An 11343-nucleotide genomic window follows, 5' to 3' on the forward strand; every position below is an offset into this window, starting at 1 on the left:
TATAAGCCCCATTTGTGCAGCACTGTAGCCAGGGAATGAGGTCTTCTGAAAAGCAGAGTCAGGCCCATACCAGTATCTCTTCTTTCCCTGCACTGTGCCCTGCAGATGACTCCTCAGTTTGAACTGGCTTGGGTGCCTCTATATGACAATGTTGCGCTATGTAGACACATGCTTTCAAACAAGAAGCTTCAGCTTCCTTCTCTGGCCCAATAAATTGTGCACCAGCAGTGTGGTGGCCCAGCGAATACTCTGGGGAAGTACTCCACCTCCCTCACACAACTGACTTCTTGGATGAAGGCAATAGCTGTTGAGTCCCACATCAAATATGTGTTCACACACAGCTCTCCTCTGCCTCTTGATTTACCCCTATGTAATTTCTTTCTTAGTAAGTGTAGCACTAGGCATGCTCTAGAAATGCATCCAGTCCCTATAAAGTGAATGGCAATGCTACTTCCAATTGCTCAGAAGCACCTTCAGGATGATTGTGTCCTTTCACCAGTTCTTGTCGAGCAGGTAGGCAGGTCAGGGGGGCAGAGTCACCCTCTGGGAATAAATGTCTACATTTTAGATGACACCTACCTTATAGTCTTATGGAGGAGAGTATTTGACCCTGTAAAGCTCTTCTTAAATTTGGCCAGCTTCAGAGGCTTTGTATGAAAGGCAGAGTCTTGAACACAGGCCAGGTGGCCTGTATAATGTACTTTTCCCAGTGTGGAGTTGAGAGAGCAACATAGTTAATATAGGCTGTGAACTGTGAACTCCTGAATATGAAAGGCCGTTTCACATTTGAGAGAACTAATTCACTCTCTAGCTATGACAAGAGCCTTCTGCATAGATTACTCTGTAAAACCAGACATCATCATCCATTTGTTTTGCCCCTTCTTTTAAGCTGTATCTGTTTTTCTTACCCAGCGACTGCAAAAATCATGTGTTCTTCTGTTTTACCTTTAACTCCCCCATCCAGTGAGACTACATATGAAGTCCACCATTTTTCTGACACCACTGAATTTGCTCAATAGTACTACATCATTCAAATTTCTCGAGAGAGATGTTTGACTTTGAAGGGTGAAGTCATGGCTTTGGCTAATCACTGTTGTCCAGGATCATTGCTGCCTTGGGGACAGCCATGTGGTAACTGAAGTGCTTGGGCCTGTTGCTTTGGGTGCAGCTTGGGGAAGGAAATACCTAACTGTCAAGGGTTTTTATCAAAGGGTGGGAGTTACCTTCAGTTTGATTAATGTTACCTCTTACCACAGATCATATATCAAAGTGCCATGCAGGCATGTTCACACTTGAAATTAGATGTATGAATCAAAACAAGATGAGACAAAGTTAGCATCGTTCCTATAAATGGCAATAGGCCTTGAAATATGTGGGGTGAGAAGGCTGAAAATCATATACTGTATTGATATTAGGTTCGAGCCAGCACTGCTCCAGTTCCAGAAATATTACAAGACAATGATCATTAAATGGGAAAAAATGCAGCTGGAACACTTTGGAAACCATTACTGTCTACACGTTACAAGTCAGAGGAGCAGGTTTCTGCACTTTGATTGATGGCTATGAGCTCTAAGAATATACACATACGCTTTGAGTATGTCTGATTTGCTGTACCTCTCAAGAACAGAAGCAACCTTAATTAATCAAAGATAATAGTTCTGGCCATTTCCAAGAATTTATATTAAAAAAAGAAAAGAGTAAAACTCTCAGGGCCGAACACATGATATGCTTATTCTGTGTAGAGAGAAGTTATCTATCATTTGGAAATCTATCTCATGTATTGATTGTACTGTGTAGTGTTGAGTAGAAACGAGGGAAACACTACAAAGAAAATTAACTCCTTCAATGCTAAGTAATCTTGTTGGAGCATATTTGGAAGTAAAAGGCTTATAATGATCATGTAAAGTCCGGATGCAGTGTAAAGTTCAGGTCATAGTTTGATCAAAGTATGAATGATAGCTTTTGAACTTTTGAGAGTGGTTAGATATGTACTGTTGGAAAAAATGTATCTAACTCATTTACTGCTATATATTGTTCCTCCCTTTACTGTTTTCCTTTAAGTAGGATGCTGTTTTTTTTCCACCATTTGAAAATGTAGATATACAAACTCTATGTAAGGAATTAACTGCAAAACTACAACATTCACCCTGTGTGCCACAAAGGTGTGCCACTCTAGAACGACACCCACACCACCCCCAGATCCCTGGGATGTGAGTTTCTCTTTCCCTACCTTTGTGTTCAGAACTCCATTCATCATGCCCAAATTTCCCCCACTCCACTGAGAAGTCTGTGAACAAACATGTTGCTCCAAGCCAGCTGGGACTGTATGCAGGCTGTTGACTCCACTTATCTGGGCTTATAATAGAAGGTTCTGTTATGGTTCTCACAATGGAGGAAATGGTACATAATTATTTGAATTTGAGAAAAACTGGATTAGTGATTTTTGTGAATGCAATGAGTTGCAAATTTTTTCAGGAAAGCATTATCCCAACCAAGCAAAATGTTTGTAAAAATATCACTTCTATTTCCTTCAAGGGAACAATGTCTCAAGGAAATTCAAGATTGCTCAGTAACCTCAACTTCTGGGATCTCAGTATATTAAAGACAGAAAGTTGCTAGTACCTTTGCTTTCCAAAGGAGGATTTTTTTATTACTTGCTATCAAGCCTAGCTCACTTATCTACCTTGATCTTTCTCTTATACAGAGAATGCAAGACAGAGGCAGGATGGGGTGGTGAGCAACTCCATCGTATACTTCACCGAAGACCCCCCAGAACTGCCTCCCAACAGTCCCCATCCACTGAAGCTGCGGCGTATTCTCAACCTGAGCCCTTTCACTGTCACTGACCACACACCAATGGAGACCGTGGTAGATATTTTCCGGAAACTTGGACTCCGGCAGTGTCTTGTTACTCGCAGTGGGTGAGTACGGGCTGAGTCAAGCACACTCAGAGAATTGCAGATTTTTTTCAGCATTAACAGTGCAGATAAATACAAAATAAACTATTCAGGCTCCCACTATCATTCAGTTTTCAACAGAGGCAGATCTGGCAAGTAGTATTGTTTGCAGAGGATGTGCCTATTTCTAGACCTACAGCTGGATTACATGCTTGTGAAAACTGTGATAAAGATGTCAGTGGAAGAAAATTCATCAGTTCAACTTTCTTTAGTGGAAAATGGAAATGTGTATAAACCAAAAGTCCACAAAAACAGCTGAGGAAGTGTGGGAACATGAAATTAGAAGAGTAAAAAGCTGCAACCATGTGCAATAGAAATAATACCCCATCATTCCAGCGGGACTTCCGCTATTTTGGGGTCATCATTCACCCTAGGACCTAGTAGTAAGAAGAAACTTTACAACAGTATAACAAAACCAGAGCCATCATTTTCAAATGTGGAAGACTAAAATTTAGTCCTCATCAAAAAGCCTTTTTGTTATTCAACTATATTGCATATCAGCTGTTACTATTGATACAGTGTCCTTAGCATTACGAAAATAAGGATAATTATTGGGACACAGATTTCGGTCCTGATTTGAGGTGCCTGGATTTGGAAATTTTGAGCTCGAGTTCTAGCGTGTACATGGAAGGTGGAAAAACTGTAACAATGATGTGGTTTCAAAATTCAGTGCCTCGTGGCCTTCAAGGACAGAACATAAAAGCCCTTGAATACTGAATACAGTTAGGAAATCTTGACTCCAGGGACCAGATATCCCATAAGCCCCATCTTCCCTGACAGATACAATTAATTTAGGATCATATAAATGAGAAATTATCGCTCAGCATTGAAGGAATTATGCTGTCAAACGGTGAGCATTTTGGAAAGTCTGTACTTTCACTTAGTCTGTGTATTACTAAAGCCCATGCCATAGCTCAGGGCACTGGTGTCTTTGTTTTGTGCTGTTGGCCCTCTGCAGCCTGAGCCTAAGGGAACTCATTACTTTGTTTTACAGTGTCAGGAGTTGTAGCTCTTCACTCTGACATGTTCCCAGCAAAAAGTGTAAACAACCCAAAGTATTTAACTTAATGATCATGTCCAGAGTAGTAAAAATACATGAGGTGAGAACATTTTTTTATGAAAGATAATCACTGAGGAATGGATGGGATGGACAGTGTTATATGGAAGCACTCACAAAATGTCCCTGCAGCTGAACAGGGGAAAAAGACACATTATATATGAGATGACTGTTGACCTTTCCTTTCCTTTTCTCCTCTAGGAGGCTGCTGGGTATCATAACTAAAAAGGATGTATTAAGACATATGGCTCAAATGGCAAACCAGGACCCTGAATCTATCATGTTTAACTAGACTGGTAAAGGAAGAAGAAAGTAACCCCAAAGGAATACCTTCTAGATTAACACAAAGGCTATGCTCGGTGTTTCATTTTGTTTAAAGAGAAAATGTAATGGCTATGAGGAATGGCCCAATACGCCTCTGACGGAGGGAGTGCATGCAGGATGGCACTTATTTAATGAGGAAGGCAGTTCAGAAGCTCTGAGCAGCTGCAGACATCAAGCTGTGTTTCCTTAATGAGATTCCCAACAGCTTAATTGGAGTGTTGGTGGGTGTAAGAGATGTGATGCTTAGAGACAAAGAGCCAGGAGCACCAGTGGGATGCACCAGCGTTCGTGGTAACTCTCGAGGCAGGTGTGAAGACTCACAGACACTGTTTATGCATAAGCTGTTAACAGAGAGAAAGATTCATGTTCCAAACTGGAGAATGTGTATGAGTAACGTCAATTGTTTTGGTTACCGAAATCATGGCTATTTATTTGTTACTGAATTGTACCATTTTCATGAGGGAAAAAAATAATTGTATTTTAAAACAAAAAATTTTTGCCATCTTCATTTATTTTTGTAAAAGTTAAGTGAATCAAGACTGGAGTTAAAGGAGCATGAACACACTTCAACTCACTTTAAAACGTAATGTCCCCTGCTCCCTGCTTTAGTCCTTTGAATTTTAGACAGTTTAGCATTTCTGTCAATCAGCTTCCTTTTATTAATGTTGAAATGTGACTTATTTGTAAGGATTTATGATTTATCTATGCAATTTTGCATACAGGTACTGTAACACCTAGGATTATATTATGTGGTTTTCTGTGGCAAAAGGAAAAGACACAGAAGCCCATGGAGGAACTTTCAAAGGCACTAAAGGGTACCCAGCTTTTATTGATGTCAGTGATGAGAGATTGAACCCCTCGCCTATCCCTACTTGTTTACATCACCTTTTTTCAAAAACTAATGAAGTTCTGCATTGATTCCTGATTCTCCATTTAGCTCCTTTTCATCATTGTTATTTCTTGGCATTTGTCTGCACCTGAGAAAAGATTGTTAAAGTTATTTTAACAGTTGCAGACATTTATTCTGTAGCAGATCTATTCTTTATGCATCTGCCAGTCGTAGGACTGTGGAATCCCTCCCCACAACACTGTGGCTGGATGACATCAGAGGGACTGAGAACATAAACAATAGCAAAGCTTTAATTATTGATCTGTTTGCAGCAAGTACACAAGATTTAACAGCCCCTGATGCCAACCTCCAAACCACTTAAGTAAAAATGCTCAGCTTTCCTACACCTTTGTTCTGGACTTCTGGGAGATGCACAGAGTCAACACTGTGTTAATTTACTAGCACTTTAATAGTACTGCTATCAGTAACAGAAGACCAAATTCTGCTCAGTAGCACATAATCCACACTGTCCAGTGTCTGATTTATAACTATAAGTTTAAAGATTTGAGAGAGATTTCATCCTAACTTAGATGTCCCAAATCCCCGTCAGACCCTCCTAGAGTCTGGTCTCTTCATTTAGGCATCTAAGACCTCTAGTATTTTTATTCAAATTCATGTAGATACTAGTAGCTCAAGGTCATTGTGTCCAGATGGTCTTCATGGACAGAGATGAGGGGAGTCCTTTTGTGCCAGAAGAGCCCATTGCTTACGCCAGACAAAAGCCAGAGTGTTGATCCCACTTGTAGGCAATGTGCAAGATGATTGTGTCCCTGAACTGAGACAACTAGCCAGGTGCACCCTAAGTTAGATGCTCAAAGTTACACGTCACAAATTCCTCCTCTTATCTCCAGTGACTCCGCTTCCTTCTGGCATGTGTCACACAACATTCCCACAAAGTATGGTCCAAATTGTTTAAGTAAAAGAAACGGAAGTAAAGGGATAATTTTAATCTAGTAAGTACTTCATTTAACAATAGTGTTTGTAAAAGACTGACATAAATGTATGTAGCTCTGGCCAAAACCTATAAATATTTCAGTGCATAATTTTTGTTAACTGAACATCTGCAGTACAATGTATTATTACAGGATATTGTTAAAACTGTGTAAACTATAGAACTGAGCACCCCTTCCCTTCTGAAAATAGGAAATACAACATAATATTGGTGGTTTTTTATGTGTTTTTCTGTGAAGTTGTCATCAGCCAAACTCATAAAAAAAAAAAAAACAACCCGTCAACAACTGATCTCATAAACATCGGATTCCCTTATTTGCACAGAAATGCCATAATAAAATAAAGTCAGTTCATTCCCACAACTAAATCCAAGCGGGGCTTAGTACAAATGTCAGTTTCTACTCAAAACTACTAGAATCTAAGGGATTTGAACTAAGATAAATAGGCTGACTTTTGAGGGCAATCTTGTTCTGAAATTAAAATTGAAGGACTGTGTTCTGCTTTTCACTTTTATAGCTCTTAATATTAGTGCGTACATTTGACAAACATTTTCTCCATCTTTCTTTATGTTTACATAGGAAACAAGTGCATGCTCTCCCCATTGAACACTTCTAAATACCTCTTCTGCTCATAAGCCAAGAGAAATAGCTGGGAAGTGAATTCACCTGCTATTTGAAACCAAACTCAAGGCTTCTTGTATGTCAGGGAAAAGGATAGGTCCAAAGCTGCCTTTGTTAGTGAAGGAAATGCCAGTCCATGTTGCATTATAATGTAGTTCATGGCAAAGCTAACCCTGAAGAGCATCCATATTAATAGTACTGAGGTCAATGTTTGCTAACAGGAACCAAGATGGTATATCAGCACTGTAAAAAATTATCATTTCCTTAGAAAAAGACACAGAGTCACCTAATTGAGGTTAAACTGGCCAGTCTCACTTGGGTATTGACTTGGGTTATCAGCTTAAACTCCATCTGTGGCTATGCATAGGCATAAACTTGGGTGGCTGATTTCCATTGACATGCAGAGGCCTGACTCACTAAAACCAATAGTCAGTCTTGTGATAGCTTGTAACCTCACCTTATTAGGCTGCACATGAGGAGCCCTCAGGGCTTCAGAACAGGATTCATAAAACCAGCATGGCATTTTGTAAGAAAGAACAACAGGAGGAATGGAGATTTATGCACTTATTGCAGGTGCAGTTTGACCCTGGGACTACCACCCAAGCAGAAAACAGGTAAATGAGTGCACAACTCTTTTCTATCACACACATTCTGCTTTAGATGGAAAGTTTTAAATATCTAAGGGGTCAAGGAAAAAAGCTTTGGATGTGTAATTGTACATGGTTGGTTAGACTGCTGCTCCTTGTTCCAGTGTCTGTTCAAAATACATTAAACCCACTTAGAGCAGGGACTGATAGCTAGCTCTCCACAAACAGCATCACCACAGCTAATGTCAGCTGCTTGGCATTATCAAGGCTGAGGTGATGCTATAATAGAATGACAAGAAGGGTTTTGAAACTGGACAGACTTAGCTAATTGGAAAACTTAGCACTTCAGACACTTCCAGAGATGGTAATTGGCTCTAAGTTCTTCTGTTGAACTTACTCCATGCTACAGTCTGCATTGCTCTTTTAACTTGAGTGGCTGAATGTGAAACACTTAATATAAATTAATAACATGCTTTTCTCCAAAAATGCAATTCTAATGTAATGATTTAATGTATTTCCCCATAACAAGCCCATTATCAGTCACTGTTTTCCATCTGTATTCCCAAATATGCCTCAAAAGTTACTGAACAGACTCCAGAAGGCATAGATGTCAGCCTTAAGTATTTGTTAGAATTTGTAGAGCTCAAGACAGTCACGGAACCCAATCAATCTGAGAGTTACGTAAGTACTTTAGTAAATAGTGCTCACTTTATGCAGCCTCAGTTCAATCCTTGTGTTCAGGCAGTTGGACTTCAAAAATGTCAAGCTAAACAAGAGAACAAAAATCTTTGAATGATACAAGTTCAGTATTGTACCTTTGTTTTGCATGAACTGTGTTCAGTTACATTCAGCTTCTGATGTGTACTTGAAGCAATCTGTACCACAAAGTTTATTATTAAAGTGGATGATATTAGCCAGATCCTTTGGCTGTCACAGTGGTAATAACTATTAGTTCTTATGCTTTGATGAAGCAGAAAAAGAATGTTTAAGAGTTACAGAAGACCCATTGATTCCGTGTTGGAATGACACTATAATTATCAATATTGTTTTGCTTTGGTTTTGTTTTTTTTTAAATTGTAGAAAACAGTATATATGTTGCACCTTATAAAAATGTTTGGACTCTATTTTTTAAATAAAACTGACTTAGAGTACTAGAAATATTTCTTGGACATCTTATTAATTGGACAATTATTTCATTTAATGTGTCTGTATGATTTTGATGTTTCTTTTTCCCCACCTATAGGGATAGCTCATGCCTGCATAATGATTTATGATATCTAATTCAGATACAGGTTAGCTAATGTTAAGTAAGGAGTTAGTAAAGTTTGTGCAGTGGACTTCAAAGAATCAGCATTGACAGCTGTTTTATTTTCAGACAGAATTTTTTTTTACTTCAGCATCATAAATCCTTTATTAAAGAAACCTAAAAAGAGAAGAAAAAAGATTTATCCTATCAGGTTGTTCTGCCTACAATAACCATGAAACTTCTTTGAAGCTGGATATTGCAAAGCCCTAATGATTTCAGTTTTTGTATATATTTTTCAGTTGCACTTTAATTCAGAGCTAAGCCCAAAGACTGAAAATGGCAGGTTCAATCATGCCCATTTAATTGGATGAAACATCCTTTAAATCTCTGTCAGAAGCTAACTTTTAGGTAGCAGCAAAGAATATGGGCTTCATTCTGATTAACATACTAACCAAGCAAGTAGAAATGCATTGTGTCTTTGTGCAAATGAGACATTAATCAATGGTTTATCCAAAAGAAGCATTACAGCTTTCAAGACATGCTCCAGAGAATAAGTTGGTAAAATGGATATATCAACAATATCCTAGTTTAAGTTAGGTTACTCTTTTCAGCAGCTGATGCTGGAGTCCCAGAGCTTCCAGCTTCTTCTATGTATTGCTGTGGCCTGAGTACAGCACAATGTACACACCAAAAAGCCAGGAGGCATCAGGTATGCAGAAACTTAAATGAGTAGTAAGAGTTCCTGTATTTTGGAGGTGGTCACGAGGCTCTGAGCCTTACACCTACCTGTCATCACTTATGATGGCAGAGCCAGGAAATGGAAGAGAAAATGTTGAGAGGAATTCAGCGCTGCCCTGTTACCGCTGTGCACCATGTATCCTGGCCTAAGTCCTTGTTTCATCTAAACCAAAAAGCCTGTTGCCAACCATGTACCTTTTTGCTTCTTTAGGTAGCCCTTCCTCCCCATGTATTTCCTACAAGCAACATTATTCCCCTGTGCTGGCCTGCTCCTCTACTCCAAAGGTGACCTTACTTCCAACTCCTCTCCATGGTGGGGGCCCGGCATGCCCACCAAGCACCGTCTTACAGATACTGTCCCACACAGAAAGGTGCACCTCTGGTGGATGGGTGCTTCTTCTGGCATACGGGATTTTGTATTGCTGCTTGCTGGAGGACACAGCAAACACAGTGTTGCTGGCACTGTTACACTGCACTGAGTTTTTTATTTGGTGTTTGGCTTGCTGTAGTATCTTAATGCAACACCAAAGAGATGGAATTTTCAGAAAAACAGTTCCTACATTGCACAGGATCAGTCTATACATGTTCACCATCACAGCCAGTAAGTAGTGACTTCACAGGCAACCAGCAGCTGGGACATAACTGTGAGAACTGTATCCTGAAGCAGTTGTGAGCTCTTAGGCAGAATGAGACAGGAATTGCTGACCTGTAGCTGCAGCATCGGGTCAACTCTGCATCCCTCCTTTAATCTTTCTTGCATTCTGAGCATAATTAATATGCTCAGTTTGAGCACATTATAAGCACAGTGTGAGCACAGATAATGATTTCAATCCTCGCTATCCTGAGAATTATCTCATACAGTCAGGGTCAAAACAACCTGAGTGCTCCTACAGATACAGTGCTGTCCCCAGCCACAGCAGTTAACTGGTTAGGAAGACATTACCATATGTAACAGACTGGGGAGAGTTGGTATTTGGCACTTCTTCAGCTGTGTTTCATTTGAGAAATGATTCTGCAGCCTGAAAAATCAGTGCACGGCTCTTTGTGGGGATTTGCAAAGCCCACACAGTCTGTTCCTGGCTTGGGCGGCGTTTGGAGGGATGTCTGTGCAGGCTGGCTGTCATTATAGAGCACATACCCTACAGATTAACCAGCCTTTCTTAATCCACAAAGATTCAGTAAACAGCACAGGAAAAATGTGCAGATTGCTTAAGAAACCAAACAGCATACTATTTTAGCTAGGGAGAGCTGGTTTATTGTCTTGAAGTTATGTCCATGGAGGCAATGAACTCCCAGTAAGACCATCCCCTGTGAAGGGTTTGCTGGCTAGCTGCATCACTAAGAAGGAGTAATACCCCAAGTAAAGCTAAAATCATGTGTGTGTCTATCAAATAAAACCAATGTAATAACTTTTCTTTTGTAACGTATTATAAAAGTCAACTTTTCCTCCCCTTCGAAGTAAGCTCTCTCTTTCAACGGTTGCTAATGAGAACTGGGCTGTGACTGTACTGCCCACAATTTGCTGGGGAGTGCTGCAGGCCTGGTGCATCAAATGCTATCTGAATGTTTCTCCTTTGATAAATGTAGTTGAAATGAGTGGCTGTAATAGTTGTGCCATGGGAAAAAGAATATTCTGTTTTCCAGACTGCTAAACAGTTGGTTCATAGTTTCAGATTCTTTAAGGTATTACACTGGCACTGAATATTCAAATGGTCAAATGGGTGGAAAAAACCCCAACAGACCAAGCCAAATAACAAAACATCTAACATCCATTTGTTACGGAGCACAATCCTAATCTTTGTTTTTGTGATCACTGCTTGAGATCAATCATAATTTGGTTTATTGTAGTATTTCATGATTTTTAATGTCTAGCCTATATCTAAGCAGCTGTTAATGTTATTTATTTATTTATATAGTATTTAATTCTAGTGGTGCTGTTATTAGAGGTAGAACAAACATATAAACACAATCTGG

The 11343-nt window shown here is 39.6% G+C and overlaps 1 protein-coding gene across 2 annotated transcripts in view; it reads left to right on the forward strand.

The window, feature by feature from the left end:
• The window catches only part of CLCN4 (chloride voltage-gated channel 4), a gene marked incomplete at its 3' end in the record, with an annotated part of 30658 nt that extends 26352 nt beyond the window's left edge, over positions 1–4306 (forward strand). For both annotated transcript variants that reach the window (XM_080363692.1, XM_080363693.1), the window contains 2 exons: positions 2705–2921; positions 4216–4306. In XM_080363692.1, the coding sequence (XP_080219818.1) occupies positions 2705–2921; positions 4216–4306 (308 nt within the window). The remainder of the gene's footprint in view (positions 1–2704; positions 2922–4215) is intronic.
• Between the last annotated feature and the right edge of the window lie 7037 nt (positions 4307–11343).

This window comes from Nesoenas mayeri (genome assembly GCF_963082525.1).
Source record: "Nesoenas mayeri genome assembly, chromosome: 1".
In the NCBI taxonomy this organism is placed as follows: domain Eukaryota; kingdom Metazoa; phylum Chordata; class Aves; order Columbiformes; family Columbidae; genus Nesoenas; species Nesoenas mayeri.